At 40.1% G+C, this 18,891-nt stretch overlaps 1 protein-coding gene across 1 annotated transcript in view; it reads right to left on the reverse strand.

Moving 5' to 3' along the window:
* Window positions 1-18,891, reverse strand: part of ARHGEF26 (Rho guanine nucleotide exchange factor 26) — a 121,077-nt gene that overhangs the window by 98,816 nt on the left and 3,370 nt on the right. The window contains exon 4 of the mRNA XM_081029770.1: window positions 15,106-15,251. Within this exon, the coding sequence (XP_080885896.1) occupies window positions 15,106-15,251 (146 nt within the window). The remainder of the gene's footprint in view (window positions 1-15,105; window positions 15,252-18,891) is intronic.

The raw sequence follows: 18,891 nt of genomic DNA on the forward strand, positions 1-18,891 counted from the left end.
CACTTTATTTTTAAAATATACATTTCCTATTGGTAACACTGGCTGAATACAAATGGCAACACTTAGACAGTAGAAGCAACAACACTCTTTTAAAAGTCTCTTCTGACCTTGCCAGATCTTTCTTATTCCTCACTATCTCAGCCTGGCCTAAATTTTTTATTTAAGTATGTCATCAATAAGTAGAATTGCGAAAGTAGTTTAATGAAACACTAGGAATTGGACTCAGTTTGTGGTTCTTGATTTTATATAATCTAACCAATTCACAAAACTGTTCAAATCTTGCCACAGCAGTTTCTAGATTCCAAGTATGAATGCATGTCAGTATCTTCAACACTGTAAGTAGACAAAAATTAATTCAAATAAAACAACAAAATTGTAGCCCAAGACTACAGCTCTGACATCAGTTAAAAACGTGAACATATATATGTGGCTTGTCCAGACAGCAAATGCAGAGAACTCAGTAATGTTATAATAGTTTTAAACTTGCAACTATATTATATTTTTACTACTGTAATTGGCATTTAAATTCTTCACCCATGAGCTCTGTAACCGATATATATCCCATATCCAAATGAGACAGAAATTAATAAATGGCTGACAACAAAGAACACAAGATACTCCATGCATGGATATGCTACCGTGTTTCCCCGAAAATTAGACCGAGCCGGACCATCAGTTCTAAAGCGTCTTTTGGAGCAAAAATAAATATAAGACCCGATCTTATTTTAATATAAGACCGGGTCTTTAATATAATATAATATAATATAATTAATATAATATAATACCAGGTGTAATATAATACCAGGTCTTATATAATGTAATGTAATGTAATATAATACAATATAGTATAACATAATATAAGACCGGGTCTTATATTAATTTTTGGTCCAAAAGATGTATTAGAACTGATGGTCTTATTTTCGGGGAAACACAGTATTGTTTAGTTGGACCCAAAACATAGTTTTTGAAATTTATAAAAGAGTAAACTCCCTAATAAAGTGTAGACCCAAAAGTTAATTATTAGATACTCCATCTAAAATTCATGCTAGTTTTCTTCTTGGTAACTTGCAAATCTGATATTCTTAGATGACTATCCTATGAAGGAACAGGCAGGCTTTAGGCAGATTCCATTCCTGTGCTCCCCACAGTTACAGGCAGCTTCACCTTTCAGAGAATTGTGTCAGGAAATCCATAAACTTTATGTAATATTCCTTGGCCTTTGACTCCACTGACTAGAACAGGGTATGAGCCAAGTTTTCGAAGGCCCACGTAGAGCCCCAATATTGCCATTGATAGAGCATCTACAGAATAGAGCAAATCCTGTATCTGTGGAGAAAGCCACGATTAAAAACACCAGTTACTTTTTTTTTTTTTTTTTTTTTTTAAACACCAGTTTCTTGGCTGATCAGATCATTTTCTATGAAACAAGTAAGGATATGTTCTCTGCCCCTCCAAGACTTGATATTGTTTGTAGATAAGATGGGTACACATTCCTTCTATTTTTACCCACCAGCCAGGGAAACCAGAATGGAAGGGCCCCAAAAGACTGAACAAAAAGGCTTGGAAATGTAGCCAGTTAAAAATTAGATTTGGATATTTATAAGCCAAGATCACCGGGGCTCCATAAAGCACTAACTAACGTAGGCTGCATACTCAAGTGAGCTAAGACCTTTATACTTTGCCAGTTTTCCCACTTGCTGAAAACCTGCTGGTTATTCACGCCTCTTGGTGATTCCCTATTCACTTAAAAGCTCATGTGGGAAGGGAATGAATTGTAAAGCAAAATTACACCACAGGACACAATTACTCTCAGGTCCTTTCTACAGACTTAACACAACCCAAATGGCCTCAGAATTACAAAGGACCTAGAGTTCTTTCACCGTAAATAACATGGGGACAGCAGATTTGAGAGTATGTTTAAAGTTCCTAAACTGAAAACATCTGCCAGGTCCAGAAATCATGTCCTCTGTAACCAGGCTCCCTAGGTTCTCTGCAGCCCCACCCTGTCCACGAAGAAAGGCCCTAAGGTATCACCCTACCATCTCAAAGAGCCAGAGATCTGTGAAACCAAAGATTACACAAATAAGGTCAAGGTGGGGAGTGTCACATTTTTAGGGAGGGGTGGGTAAGCAGATAGAACACTACTTTTTTGTCATTAAATAAGAGGTAGAAGACAATGGCTCATTCAATAAAATCATATGCTTAATTTGAAAATATGTCCAGTGAAGCGCCATGGACTTCCTAATTCATTTGTTCAAAAAACCGATCTCCTCTCTGATCTACTGTTGTTAATCTTAATTCTATAATCCTCACCAAAATTCTTATATCTCAACAAACAGCAAGCATTCTCAGTTCTCCCCTCCCCCCTCCAGGGAACCTCAGATGTACGAAAGTGATGGCAAACTCTGATAAGCAGGCCAGGGCTTGAGGCTTCTGCCCCTCCTCCACGGGCTGCTTGCTGCATCATCCTCTAAGACAGAGCCAGGATTCCTGAATGAAACCAAATTATTTCAATACAGATATGAGGCTGAGAGTACAAACCACAAACAGGTAGCTAATTAAATGGACAAGAATAAACTGTTACACTTTGTATGATTTAGGAGATAAGCGTGCATTACTTCACTGCAGCCAGCCCTCGCCTGCTAGTTACCCCTAGCTTGCCATTTCCTGATTCAGAGTTCTGCTTGGTAACCACTCTGATTTCTCAAACTGCCATGCTATCAAATGCTTGCCATGCACCAGAACATGAGCACTTCGAAACTTTATAACAACCCTGCAAAGGAAGGTAGCACTATCCATATTTTACAAATAAATAATAGGATCATAGAAAAGTCATTAGCCCTAATAAGGGGCAAAGCTGGGGTTCAAACCCAGGCCTGTCTCCTTACCCTCACAGGCTGGTTCTTAACCACCCACAGCACTCTGCAACACTTCTGAATTTCTCAGAGCTGTGATCTGCAGCTACTCTTCCCTGAGCTACCTAAGATCCTCTGGATGCCCTGGAAACTGCCTCCCTCCCTGGAGATGTAGTGAAACCACTTCTGCTGTATTCAAAACTAAGCTGTCAGTGGGGCAGCCTGGCAATTTAACTCACTGCTTGGTCCTGATATTTCTCCCACTACACAAGTTCCTCTCTGTGTCTTATGGCTCTTACTTGCCTTCATTTCCCTGTGGGCTACTGAGCCTAGACCCAAACTTACGCTGAGCCTAGGCCCAAACTTACCTTACCCAAACTGAGCCTAGACCCAAACTTATTCTCTATCCCCTAGATGGGCAAGAGATGCAGTTCTTCTTTATCTATCAAGAATTTAGAGGGAAAAAGTAGAAAATACATGAAAAGCTAGTGACACAGAAGAAAGGATGAAAGAGAACCTGATTTTAGTTGAAAAGGGAACCTGTTTTAGTTGAAAAGGGCAACTTCACAAAATTGTTTAATAAAAGATGAGCAGTTTTACAAAGTGGAATGTTTAACGAAACATTGAGGAGCAGACCAAAAATTCAGTGGTTAACAGCAGAAGTGCTTGGGAACAAAGGTAAAATCAGAGCAGATTTCAGTGTGAACCATTATGTTTAATTCTCTTAAGGAGAATTCAAATATAACTGTTTTAAAGAAGTGAATCAGCTTTACACTTTGAATCTTTAAATTGAAAAAATTAGGAACGAACAAATGACTAACAATGGGGATTGGTTAAAAGAACCAAATACCCACCAAAGTGGTGAAATACAGTACAGGCTTTCAAAAGGCTGCTGCGGAAGATAGTTTAATGATGTGGAAAATTACTCACAGTGATGTTATGAGATAAACCAATGGGTTCCAAAACAGCAGGCTTAATGACATGAAAAGGTATTTAGAACATTGTTAAGGGGAAAATATGGGTAATAAGACATTATTATTATTATTATTATTATTATTATTATTATTATTTTTAAAAGAAAAGTTATGTGTACACTTTTAAAAAATGGTCTGAAAAGATATACATCAAAATATCAATAGTGGGGAGGAGGGATTTTTACTACTTTTCATTTTCTCTTTTTCTATTGGCACTTTCTGATTTTTCTATAATACACGGGCCTTGGCTTTGTCATTAAAGCATCATTTTTAATTAAAGCTAAAATATGTTTCAAAGTCCCTCTCTCAAAAAATAAAAAAAGGAGGGCGGACAAAGGGAATTTTGAAGGAGGCCAACAATGCCTGCTTTCCTTTGTTGTTGCCCCCAAGGAAAGCTAGAGAAATGAGAGGTGACCATTAGCAGATGAAAGAAAGGAACGAAGGTAAAGAGGGCAATGAGAAAGGAAGATTTCAGTCAAGCCCAAATAAGCAGCAGCTTATGCAGCAGTGTTGAAAATGAGTGATGACAGGCAGGTGTGCAAGTGTGAGAGGGAGGAGGAGGCATAATTGAGCATGACATCACAGACACATAGTGAAGCCGTGAGTCAAGCAGGGGTTGACAAAGACAGAGCAGGTCTGAGTGGCTCCTCTGGCAGAAAAGAACACCTGTTTGTAAAGGTGGTGCCGACACCTTCGTTGCTATTTTATTGTTGTTAGTTTTGCAAAGTGGTAGATGGACAGGAATGATCAACTCCAAAACAGTAACTTCCACTGACATTGAAGTTAGTTTCTTAGAGTTGCAATAAAAATCTAACCTGAGCAAAACCTGTTCCAAAAGACCGAGTAATAAAGTAAACTGATGTTTTATGTGGGATTTACAACACATGCAATGATTTCACTGGACAGGAATTACCTGATTGTGTGGAAGAGAGCTGAGAAACAGGCACAGAATCAGCATTATTCTTCCATTTACCTATGTATCAAACTTCAGTCAAGCCATATTTTATACGTCTAGGGCTTCTATGACTTATTCTTCTTTCTATGTAGTTCGATCTATTATAGTTTTGATCTATTATAGTTTTGATCATTCTTTCTAGAGAGAAGTTTTCTGACCTTCACTATTCTCTATGATTTCTGCGTCATTCATTTTGACATTTTGTCAAAACTAATTTAGACATTTCACTTCTACTGTCTTTTAAACCAGCTTTCAAAAACAGCTTTCAAAAACTAATTTAGACATTTCATTTCTACTGTCTTTTAAACCAGCTTCTAAGTTCCTGCAATACAGGTCCTGGGTTTTAGGTTTGTTTTGTTTGCCCCATTCACTATGATGAAATGAATTCTGAGGTCACACACACACACAATCGCACACATGCACACATCCTGGGTTACAAGCTTAAATGTATTTCTCATTACGTTAGGCCACTAATACAGACCACAGCTACAATGTCAATTCCACCAAATGTAAATTTACACTCGATACATCAGTCATGTCGCTTAACACTCCCACAGACCCGTGCAAGAAAAGCTGTTCTACTCAAAGCTTCCAAGAAAGAAGTAGCCCAAAGTCGCCACATTTCATACCATAATGCCTCATGAAGGCCAAAGCTGATTGGAATAGAGCTAGTTAGGCACCTGGCCAAATGACAATAAGGTAACCTATTGGTGGGGGGTGGGGATTGAGCCAATATGATCCAATAGGAATCTCTCTCAAGAAAGTGGGTAGTTATATATGGAAGCTGAAAGGGTAACATGAGATGGAGCAGGGCCATGCTAGGTAAACTCAAGTCTAAGTGATGAGAACTCAGAAACTCTGAGTACGCAGAGCTCTAAGGAGAAAAGACAGGTATAGTAAACAAGAAAAATAAGCCAATCCATGAGAAGAGAGCCAACAGGAAGACAGTACTGAGTCACAATATTGACCAAGTATCAGAGGGAAACATGGCTCCTGCTCTTCCAGAGTCCTAGGCACATGTAGCCCTTATTCGGGAAAATGTGCGAGGCTGTGCCAGGTAGTCTCAGGACCCCTATGAAAACAGTAGGAGAGCAACCATATTTAACATCTCAGAGTCTCAGCTGCTTCGATATAATGTACAAAGAGAAACAGCACTTGCCCTCATGGTACTGTCACGAAAACTACATAAACTGTAGTGAAATGACCAAGTACGGTCCTTGGTGTACAGTAAGGTCTCTGCAAATTTTTGGTCAATAATTTAACTGCATGTAAACAAATTAATATCATGATGACCCAATGGCAGGTCCCCAAACTACGGCTATCCTGCAAGTCAACCACTTACTTCACTGCCTGCTCACACTGAGACCTTGAACCCAGGTGGATATAAGGGCTCCCCGTGGCTCAGCTGAGCAGACACAACCATATTCCTTTGTACATCACTACCAGAAGCGGGGTTTCCTGCCACCCAAAATGGAAACTACTCCACCTTTGTGTTCCTGCGGTTGGAGGAGTGGCAGAGTTTATCTCCTACACCACAGGGAAGAATAATCTGCAATTTCCTTTCACTGTCAACAGGACTTCCTTCTGCAGTAACTGTCCGCTGGCTCTATAGCCATTATCTCAACAGATATACAGATAATAAATACCATAATAACCTTAAGACATTAAAGTACAGACTAATCATGCAGAAAATCAAGTACTCTGGATAAATCGACACAATTTAAGAAACAAATTTTTAAGCACTACTTCCATATTTAAAGATCCAATAGGAATTTTGATGGTGATGACATCTCCAATAATCTGGAGACAAATCACTGTGTGGATGTGGCCCTTAAAAAGAGTCCCATCACTGGACTCAGGGACAGGACACCACAGGGGACACCTAAAGTCAAGAGGGCAAATATAAGAATCTGATGGATGATTTCCACAATCCAAAGTTCAGTGGTATAGAGCCTTTCCCCAGTTATTGTGAACTCCCCGGAGTAACTGAGTCTTCTCTCCTTTTACCTAATGACTCTGTATTTCCACCGACTGCTATTGTTCTTGAAGGCACCCATCCACATCTCCAAAAGAAACCCCAAGTGGGGAATGAGGCTACAATTTAATTTGATTTCATAGTGTGCAGATACCTACCATGGGCTAACATAGTTCTAAACTTTGAATATGACAAGTTCCCTGATGTTTCAAAGACTTTTATTAAATCCAGGGTGTAGCCACACAACCATCAAGAATGTTTCTTTTAAAATAACAATTAAAAACAGCCTCCAAATGGCATCTAAATAAGAAGCTTCCTGGGTGTTTTCATTGATGAGTAACTTCGTTATTTTCACTTACGGGATTAGGTGTTTGCATTCATTCATTCATTCAATCATCCATTCATACCTTCCTTCATAAATTCATCAAACTATTTACTGCAACGCTACTGTAAATCAGGCACTATTTCATATGCTAAGAATATAGCAGGAAACAAAATGGACAAAAATCTCTGTCTTCATGTAGCTTTTATTCCAGTGGGAATAACAACAAAAAAAGTAAAATAACAAAAAAAGTATCACATGGTATGTTAGAGGGGTAGGTATCACGGAGAGGATTAGGGGGTGTTAGGGAGAAAGCCATGTGGCTCTCTGGAAGCAGAGCTATTGTAAGCTAGGAGGTAGGGGGTGCAAAAGCCCTGAGGCAGAGTTCACCTCGTATTTGAGGACCATCAGTGTGACTGAGGAACAAGGAAGATGGAGAAACAGATGTGTCCAGAAAGGTAACCAGGAGCCAGATCACACAGCCTCACTGGCCACTGGAAGGCCTGGCCTTTTACTCTGAGTGGAGGAGGAATCCCTTGAGGGTTCAGAACAAACAAACAGTACCTCGGTACATTCTAACGGGTTCACAGATCTAAAACGTGACTAGATAGTTGCTATAGGGAGAAGTGACTAAAAGGGACACAGGTAGATGAGGGCAAGTGAGCTGGGAAGCAATGGGGGTAACCCACTTCTGCGTTGGACAGGAAGGCAGCAGCAGAGAGGCTCTGTTCTGAAGGTAAAGGTGACAGGCTTTGCACCAAATTGGAAGTAGGTTATAGGAGAAAGAGAAGAGTGAGGAAGAGTTCCCAAGTTTTGGATTCTGCAACTGGAAAAATGGAGTTATTATCTACTGAGAAAAAGAAGAAAAAAAAAATACTGTGGAGGAAGCAGGTTTGGGTGGAAGAGAAGGGAGTGACCAAAAGTAACCTTTTGGACAGCTTAGCCTTCAGATGCCAGTGAGACATCACAAGGGGAAGTTGGATATCCTTGTCGGAATTTCAAGGAAAGGTCCCACCTAGGGATAGAAACTTGAACATCATCAAAGTCTATTATGTATTTAAGGCCACAGATTGGATGAGATCACCAAGGGAGTGCAAAGATAAGAGGCACAAGGACGGAGCATAGGGACCCTCCAACGTTTAGAGCTCAGAGGAATGAGGAGGAGCCCACAAAGTATTAGGTTGATGCAAAAGTAACTGCAGTTCAAAAGGTTAAAAAAGAATTGCAAAAATCGCAATTACTTTTGCAGCAACCAAATAGATCAAGAAGCTCCATTGGACCAACTTTGTTTTAACTCCTCTTAACCCCCATCACCCCAAACGGTCCACCTGCATGACATTTTCTCTGCCCGGGACACCTCCATCCTGGTCCCACCACCCCCATCCCACCTTTGCCCAGACACCTATCTGGACACGCCTCAGAGGGCAGCTGTTGTCACCTCCTTTGCCACCTTCCCTCCACTGATAGCACCTTGCTCATTCCGGTGCCCTCCCCCATAGGATCTCAGAGCAGCACAAACATGTCCTTCACGGCATCAACACAGCTGTAATTCTGCATTGATTTATGGGATTATTTTATGTCTGTCTTGCCCTTCAGGGTGTCTGTAAGGACATGAAAGCAAGGTAAAGTCTGTTTTTGTTCCACCTCTCCTGTCTAGAACAGGGGAGGGCGTGGTGTAGAGATTAGAGGAATAAAAGAATGGCTCTCATTGACTTTCTCTCAATGAAATAAGACCCTCTTCTCTAAGTTCCATGTCTAGGTTTCTGACTGAAATGTCTCCTTTTGTACTTATGTCAACCAAATTTAAATATCCCTATGCTCATTTCCTCCCACTTTCTTGGAGCAACTGTCTCTTTTCTCTGCCTCCCCTCAGGGCCTAGTGCACACACCCCCACACTTTCACATCCCATTGTTCTCTCAGGAGAACCAATAACATAGAGATTTGCATATCTACCAGTCAATTGTCCTTTAATTGCTCAGTTCCAACCACAGTAGTTTTTTGGGTTTTTTTGTGTGTGTTCCTTTTTTTTCTCAATCTATAGGTATATAGTTTTCACAAGGGGTTCTATAGTCCAAGTTCCAATATTGCTATAATTCAGAAAAAGAAAACTTTCTAAATGTGATATGAACAACATGGAAACTGTATTCAATACATACACGGAGAACTACAATAAGGTGCTCCCAATATTTGGACAGTCAAGAAAAAACAATGCCTTCAAACTGAAATATAAAAACAAAAATTATAATCAAATATTTACATGTATACTTATGTGTGCATTTTTCTAAGGAGAAGTTCTTTGGCTCACAGCTTTGATTAGTCTCAAAGCATGTATAACCCTCCGCCAGAAGGAATGTTGGCGAAACATCCATCCATCCTATAGAATAAGGCAGCAGTTAGAAAGAACACTGAAGACCATGGAAGACACTTCATTCAGGAAAAAAAAAAATGTGAGTTATAAAATCTGTACAGCGTATTACTTATGTAAACACACATAATCTTTATTTTTTCCCTTAAATGTATACACGTGGATTTTGAGAATGGTGTTACCAATGGAAAACGGGAAAGATTGGGATTGCAGATATATCAAAAAAGACTTTAGTCTTATCTAAAATGTTTAAACTCCTTTTCACTTGGAGAACATGTTAGTGCTGCTCATGGAAGTCAAAATTAATTTTCAGAGATGTTAAAGAGAACACTATAATCTAATTGTACTAAAACGTCAAAATCATACAGAGCCCCGTCCCTGGCTGAGGCTCAGAAGGCCCCCAGCTGCTACCCTTGTAGCTGAAATAACATCTCTTGGTTGTGGTCTCAGGTCTAGGCACGTGGATTTCTGTTTCTGCTTATAGTGAAGCAAACATTTCAGGTCTACTGTTCAACTTAAAAGTGTGGACGGGTACATATCTAAAGCTCTAACTAACTGTTTACACTATGAGAACTAAAACTAAGCCAGACATGAAAAAATGAGAATGTTTCTCTATTTTTTAAACACAAAAGATAAATATTTACAGCCTTGGGGACAGGTTTAACTGCAGTGTTGTGGTCATTTAGGAATAGGGGAGAATTAGAACTGTCTTAAGAAAGGCATTTAATGGGGCCTTAATCACCATCTAAGGTAAAAAAAATAATTTTATGACTATTGTGGTGTAAAAACAAATGGAAAATTATACAACTGAAGGATTATCTTAGGCAGCAAGTTACTGGACAACTGAAAATTATTCCAGAAAAGTACAGAAATTTAAGGGAAAAGAATGAAATGGTCTATGACCTTTAAATGCATTAAGCATTTCTGTAAACAGCATGATATATACATTTATTACATCTGTAGAGCTGATTTTTACTAGAAAATAGTATGCCTTTCATAATAAACAGTATAAATTCTAAAAGGATAAGCCCCATCAGTCGAACACCTAAGACTCCAGAGTCTGTTATATTATCAACTGAACGAAATTATATTCATAACAAAAGTGCCATTTTTCAAATTGTCCTTTCTCCTGTTGGCAATTCCAGAAAGTCATCCATATGTGCCTTACGAGGTGAGCCTAGCACTCAAGAGACTGAGATCCTAATTCTAGGTCTCCTATTACACTGTTAGCCACACTAAGGGCAGCTGAAGAAATACTTGGATAAAAATATAATAACCAGTCCCTGACGAAAGAGTTTAAATCCGTTGAGCAAACTGAGGAAATATTCAAAATATTGAATGTTACTGATAAAGCCACATGTCAGCAAATACAAATGAAGAGTACAGTAGAGATGACTATATTAGGTGTTGAATTCAGTGGAAAGTTTGCCAGCGTGCTTGTTTTTGCCTCTGGAGCCTGAACACTCTTTTCAGAAGCACCTAGCGTGTCAAGGTGATGGAAATTATACAAACACACCCCATGGTGAATAAGTGGGGTCAGGGCACGGCCGGTGAGTGTGGCTTTGGTGCTGTCACTGAACTGAACAAAACAAACCCAGGTTCACAACAGTCATTTTTCAGTATATGCACAGTTCGTGATGGGGGGCCGTGGGGGGGAGGGAGTCAGGATAAAAAGCCAGAAGACTCCAGTCAAGATCCATCTTTTATTTTCTGTAATACTTAAATACTTCTGGGATCCCATGAAAGGAGGAAGCTTAGGGAAAACCTGAAGCTCATTTTGCATCAGGGGCTCAGCTGCGACACACTTCGCTCTACCTGTAACAAGTACTTAGTATTCGATCCCAGATAATAACACAATCAGTACTTTTCTTCAAACCCAGAGATCCAAGAACTCTTGGCTTAATACTCACACTGCTGTTTTAGGTGAGTGGCAGGGAGATTCACCTGTGTGTGGCAGGTTTCTTGTCTCTGGCACAAATCTCCAAAGGTCAAAAAAAACAAAAAACACCTTTTCAAGTTCAAAACCCCAAATCCTTTCCATTATGATCAACTCAAAACAGAGACCATGATCCTTTAAATCATTTCTCATATACTAGTGTTTCTCAATGCCTAAACAGCAGCACAAAGTTATACTCCTTGGAATGAAGAAATCCTGTAGTTCCAATTAAGAATAAATATACTCCGAGAATTAAATGAAGAAAGTCAGCCTGTCTGCATCTTACAAAATTAGGAGCTTAGGTCGTGTTCCTTGCTACAGAGAACACCCCACCTACCTCTCCATGGACAGCCTGCTGGCAAAGCCCCACTGCTCAATCCATTCACCATTCATTCATTCACTGTAATCCAACCAGAGAAGTCTGCGGCAGTCTAAACTTTCATTATTCTATGGAAGCCCCATTAACGGGCTCTCTTCAACAGTTCTAACTCTCCCTCATTCCTAGATGACCACAACACTACTAAATCTGTCCCCAGTGCTGTAAATGGAGAGCCACCTGTCACTTGTGTGCTTGTCCGATGAAACTGAAGGAGAGATATCATAAGCAAACACACTAAAACAAATGACATTACAGCCTACAGTCTTAAAGACCTTATGGAACAACCGTAAATGACTGTTAATTGCTGCACTTCTAAAGAGTCTTTTGCATGCAGAATGCTTCTTACAGTCAACTGGTAAGAAAAGTTGCATCATCCCGAGGCAGGCACATGCGTGCAGCAAAGATAGAAATTTGTAGAAAATAACAGAACCAACAGCAGCTAATATTCACACACACACACACCTCCCAAGTAGAAAGTCAAGGTAGATGCTTGAGACCCAACCTTTTGCCAAAAAAAAAACCCTGTCCCACTTTCTTCCTGAGATCAAGGCCTTACTTAAAGCAGAGATCTGTGTTAAAATGATATATGCAAGATTAAATAGGGGCTACTCTACTAATTTGGTATATTAAAAGTTAAGCATGGAAAGATGTCAAAAATATATATAAAACAGAAGTTTTCCAAGACCTGCCCCAAACTCTGAAGTCCCTTTACAAGGAAGGACCAGGACATGAGGTCAGACAAAGAAATGGAGGTGCCGATCCTTCATGAAAAACATCCTGACATTGTTCATAATTCATGCAGCCCCTTCTCTGGAGGGTCCTGAATGCAACCTGGACATACCAACTGCTGGGCGTCTAAAAAAAGTAATAGCTGGTTTCGTTGTTAAAATATCTACTTTCGTAAAATCCAGAGTCATTTGCATCTTTTTGGTGGACAGAAAACCCACGTGGGAAGGACAGAAGAGAGCTTCAGGACAGTGATTACCCCTGGGGAGGCAGATAGGAGACAAGGACTGGAGAGGAGGGTGGTTACCTGGATATGCCTAAAAAATAGAGGCCTGAAGTAAATATGTTTAAACGTTAATATTTGTTCAGCGTGGGCGGTGAGTACCTGGAAATCTAGTACACATACATGTTTTTCAATTCTTCTGCATGTTTGAAGTACTTTATAATAAAAAAATTAAAGTAAAATGTTTTAAACATGAAAAGGAGACACAAAAGGCACAAAGAAAATGCATGCTGGTGCCAAAGTCCAATCACACCGCTGTGATTAAATGTGCTTGCCAAGCAACACTATAAATATACACATACCTCCTGGGAACAACTCAGATCTAAGATAACACACACTAAAGTCAGAACCCACTTTATAGTTTTATATTTGATCACTAGCCTTTTGATACCAATCCTATTAACAAAAGGCACATCGGTACATTTACGTTTTGCCAAATAAAATGCATGCCCATACTTAAAGTTGTATTGAAGGCTGCAGTATTATTTTAATGTGCACTTCTTAATCTAAATGAAAACCAAACTCCAGGAGGCGTACATATGGCAGCCTGATTGTTCGTACTAAAGCTAAGTTGGATCAGAGCATGACTGACACATGTCTGTGTAGTGTTCAGAGGAAAACAGCAAGATTTCGGCTTGCGCTAACAAATGCAGTTGCTCTGCAGAAAGAGAACTCAAAAAGCCACAGCCTCCTTCTCGAGGATTCAGTACTGGGTGGTCCATACCAGTGATGGAATGATAGCCGTTCGGAGCCCACACTGCCTCTACGGGCCTTGTCCCCACTTGTCCCAAGTACCTGCTTTGGTAGATGCATATCGTGTCATTAGATTAGGGTACATGGCTACCAACATGCCAGTTCTGTAGAAGGGTGTTACCACCTCACCACATGCAAAAATCACAGAACTACCACAGAAATTGAAAAACAGTGAGCATAGGGGCCAAGTCTGGCCCGCAGATATTTTGTTGGGCTCACGTAACATTTCTTTTTAAATCTGGAATTAGGATAATCCTTGTAAAAGCCTGGATTTCTGTATTCCTTTTTCTATAATAAATATCAGAAGATTTGGCAACACTGGGCTGGTCTGAGCTCCGTGGCAGTTGCTCAATTTCTATGAGGCCTGTTCATCCCAGTCCGCATCAGCCATCCCCTCTGCCCCCGTGACCCACACTCACCAGCAGCATTGATTCTCACTACTTGTCCTGTCCCTGTAGGCATTTTAATCTGTGGCATAACACTAAGGGTGCCACGCCTTGGCGGCACTGGAAATTAATAGATCCTCCAGAGAACAAAATTAGGGGGTGGGAGGGAGACAGGGAGAAAGGGCCTGCTGTCTAGAATTCTGAATTCCAATACGGGGTAGAAGACGGGAAGAGCCTGAATCGGAAGTCATCCCATCATCAAATACACCATTTCCATGGTCCTATTTCTGAGCTCCAACACATGCAACTCCTTTTCTCATACTGGTGGGCTCCCTAAATGCATTGCATGAGATTCCTGACTCTGAACAAGGCTCATTTCGGCTTAAGAGGGAATCATCTCTCTTCCTATCTTGCCTAAGGACTCACTGAGGTGTACTAGCTTGTTTCTTGATGCAATGCTCCCACCATCCAAGCCAGCCGTGGGAATTCCTTTCTACTTGGTAATGCATCAGATGCTCACAAATGCTGTGCCCAAACTCATGGCAAGTAAACGAAGCATCAGACTGTGACATCTGTTAAGCCAGGAGGAAAAGAAATTATGGCTAAAAACCAAAGATATTTGATGCAGAGAGAAGAAATTACTCATCAGTGCAAAAATAAGTGTCAGACGTTCGCACACAAAAGACACACAGAGAAAGATGGAACAGAATGCCATTCATTAATCAATTTCAAGAAAATAAAAAATGTGTCTTCATCAAATGAAATTTCCAAAGAACTGTAATAAGCTCCCCACTGTGCTTAGAGACATACACATGCTTACACACACATATGTATGCGTATATACAGCCCCAGTATATACAGCCACAATTATGATCAAGTTCAGGATATATTAAGTTACCACTACATGTACACTGCATAAAAAAATAAGGAAAGATACTGAATAAAAAGAGTTTCCAGAATCCATCAGTCTCAAGGCACTTTATTTTATCAAAACCTAATTTTCCTTATCAGAAGTGTCAAAGTTCATATTCTCACTGGTGTCTGCAGATTTTCAAGAAACATTTCACAATCGAAGAAGAGTCTGACTCCTTAAGGTTACAGGATCACCGGCAGAAAAAAATTAAAACCACATCCTCGCATAATTTCCATAACTTGGTTTTTTCACGCCTGCAGATAGAAAAGAAGGTAAACTCACTGCAGAGAGCTGGCTCCATGCAGATCTCAGCGGCTTATGGTGAATCACGATTTTTTCGTCTGACTTCGGTTCTTTGGGCTCCGACTCTTCATCAGAGTCAATGTCAAGGGCCTTTTCTTTGTAGTTCTGATATAGGACAGCGTTTTCTGCAAGAAAAACAAATGCTACATGTCACTAACTGCCCCCGTACCCCCATCATTATGCTATCTGTTCTAAACAAACATCCGTGTTTATAGAATGTTTGGTTGCCAGCTTAATAAACAAAGAGACAAATGCATTTTGTCACTGAAGAGAATTCCAATAACCAAAAACTAATTTTCTCATTCACACAGCTCTGACCCAAATTCATACACAGGGGAAGGGGAGGGGACCTTACATGAAATGACAACTGAACAAAATGTCCATGTCTCTGTCCACCACCCCCTATGAAGGCTAATCACACCTGTTAAGTCACTGTGTTTCAGGTTAAATGGAATTCACACCCTACCTTGCCTTCAAAGTCCATCACCATTCATTTATCTGTTTAACATTTATTATAAATCTACAATGTGCCAAGGGCTGGGAGTAAATAGAAAATAAAAGACACTTCTTGTGCCCTCATGAACTAAAAAGTTAATGAGAAAAATCGTCATTCATTTATTCATTCAACTGATATTCCAACTAGATGCCAACAACTGGTAGGCACTAGGGATACAATAAACAAAAAAGACAAAAATCTGAACCGTCCTAGAGCTGACATCAGAATGAGGGGAGTGACAATAAATAACTTACATAGTATGAGAGATGCTGATAAGTGTCATGGAGGAAAATAAAAAACAGGTAAAGAAGAGGGATGTTACAAGGGAGATATGTAGATTTTACACAGGGTAGTTGAAGAAGGCTTCATTAAGGTGACATTTAAGCAAAGACCTGAAAGAGGTAAGGAAGCAAGTCACCTGTACTGGGGAAAGAACATCCCATCAGAGGGAACAGCAAGTATAAAGGCCCTGGGGCAGGACTCTGTTTGGTATGTCTGTATGTACAAGGATCAGCAAGGAGGCCTATGTGGCTGAAATAGGATGAGGGAGGGGAGAAAGTATAGGAGATGGAGATTAGGGATGAATAGAGGGCAGATCACGTAGGGCCTTACCTCAATGCCATTGAAACGACTTTGGGTTTTGCTCTGAGTAAGAAGGCAAGCCATTGTAGTGGTGAGGACACAATAATATTACACAAATACATAACTACACACTGAAAGATTTATATACAGATGGTCTGAGAACAGACTGTCAGCAGGGTGTGATCTTGTCTGGGCGTCAGAGAGGTGTCAATAATGAAAACCTAAGAACTGAAAGCAGGAAGGTACAAAGCTAAAGGCAAAAGCATATGCAAAAGCCCTGAGGCAAGTGGAAATATTGAACCTTAGAAGAACAAAGGCAAGGTAAGTTGCCTGAGCATGGGTGAATAGAGGACAATGGGTGCTAGATGAGTTTAGGGAGATGAGCCAGACAGTCCAAATCAAACAGAGCTTTGTAGCCAATATTAACTGAATTTTGTCCAGAGTACAAAAGGAGTTTCTTTCACATTGTGGAGAGACTATTTTGTCCTGCTTGCAATGGGAATCCACCGAAAAGAAAGGTTTGATTGGATTAGAGGAGCAAAACATGGGCTCCTTAGAAGACATCAACTACCACTGGGGATGCCATTGAAGTGGTCAGTGAAAGATAATGGAGCTTGGGCCATGTGACTTCGAAAGGACTGGGAGTGGACTGGACATGGAGTCATAGAGGGGGTGGTAGTAAGGGTGCTTCCTAGTCTGCTGGCCCCACAGCTGGAAAGTAGGAGAGGGGAACACCAGAAGAGACTGAGCTTTCGTGGGGAAGATTAGCAGTTTGGTTTGGGACACACTGAGTTCGAAACCCCTTTCCTGTCTACCGAAGCAAGTAAATATCTGTCTCTTCTCTCAACTACTGTATGTTCCACATGCAGTGTGATAAAGGAATACTGGGGTCTCTGTAAGATCTTACAGTTCTCTGCTCTGCATATGGAAAGCAGATTGTGAGGGGTAAAGACTAAGTTTCCCCTACCTCTAGTACCCTTTAAAGTACTCAGCAGTTGGCACAAAATACATGCATACATTGTTGAAATGATTTCTCCTTCATTCCCACAACAGTGGCAGTATATTGTCAGCCTCTCTTTACACACGATGAGATCGAGGCTCAGTGAGGTTAAGATTCTTGCTCAGTATCACTCAACAGAGGAATAGAGCAGTCGGATAGGGACCCAGATCCCACTTCACAGGTTCTAACCATTCTATTACACGGCTTCCTAAGTTACATACTTGTTAGTCGTTAACTGTAAGAATCCTGCATTCCTCATGTACGTGTATGGGAAAAAGAATTTCTAGGTCATCATATTTGAAAAGAGACGAGTGGTTGAACAGAAACAGCTCCTTAGAAAGGAAAACAACATAAAACTAGTTATAATGAAGGGTGTGATCTAGTCTGGGGATGATCTGTCCTCTAACTTAAAAAATGCTCAACATTTTTAATCCTTGAGGCAAAGGTTCCAGAATCAATGTCAAATTCCAGAAGATGCAAAACATCTCTCTAAATAGATATTAGGTCGATGCTCTAATCACTTCATGGTTATAAATTGGGACAAGAGGAAGCAAACTGGACTAAGCATCACATCTCTGTCCCAGTACTGGCTGTATGACAGTGGACAGGTACTAAACCTCTCAGAGTTTCCAGTTTCCTCAATTGTAAAATCAGGGAGATAAATTTAGCCAAACCAGCTACAATAACACTGCAATGCATCTGGGCTTCTTCTCCACAGAGAATAGTTTCCTAAGATTGGTGTGATGAAAAAATTTTTATAAACTGGTCATGTTTAAATGCTCTAATGGGAATGATATTTATAAGAACCACATAGGGAAATTATTTATAAGCATGGAGGTTATATATTTTATTAACTCTGGGTGATTTCACATTAGATTTACTTATAGAGAGGCACACCCTTCTTCATTATACTTTAATGGTTGGAAAATGTTAGTATTTCAAAGCATGACAGAAAGGAACTACCCTCACCTCTACCAAACACCACCAGCCCTACAAGGGCTGCAGCTGGGGCCGCTGCTCCCTTCATGCTCTTCCAGCTGGCTGACACTTGACCCATCTATTTACACAAAACCCACTAATCTGATTAGGGATTGAACACCTGGTTGAAGCTGCTTTTGTTTTTGAGACCCTTAACAAAAATACTATATGGGTTACAAATTCTTAAGCATGTGTTTCTGTGGCCAGAAGAGTTAGATTTCCCCTAAATTGAAACTTGATAAGGAAAATAGGAAGTCAGAAATGATATACTAAAATGGGGAAAAGAGTATTATGTCAAAGGAAACATGATCTAAGGAAAAATGACTTAAGATCTAAATGCCAAACTCTCACAATTTTTAACTAAAGAGCTAGAACTTGTTCTTACTCTTTTTCCATTGGGGGTGGGGGGATGGGGAAGGGAAGGGAGGTAGAGATAGAGGCAGAGTAGAGAAGAATTAAAAAAGTAGAGAAGAATTAAAAATCTCAGGATATTGGCTGACAGTTATCAGCTTACAAAGAAAGCCACTAGTTTTATTCACTGCTGGTATTGCTAGATAAAAATTTATCTTAGTGCAGTGCTTTGTGCTGTATAATTTTGGGAAGAAGCGGGACATTCTTCTCATCTTAAGTGTTTTTGTAACTGCGGCTGTATTTCAACTTATAATTGATATTCCACCTTGAAACAGCAATAAGTCTGGAAAATCAAACA

Source organism: Rhinolophus hipposideros (genome assembly GCF_964194185.1).
Source record: "Rhinolophus hipposideros genome assembly, chromosome: 2".
NCBI classification, from domain to species: Eukaryota; Metazoa; Chordata; class Mammalia; order Chiroptera; family Rhinolophidae; genus Rhinolophus; species Rhinolophus hipposideros.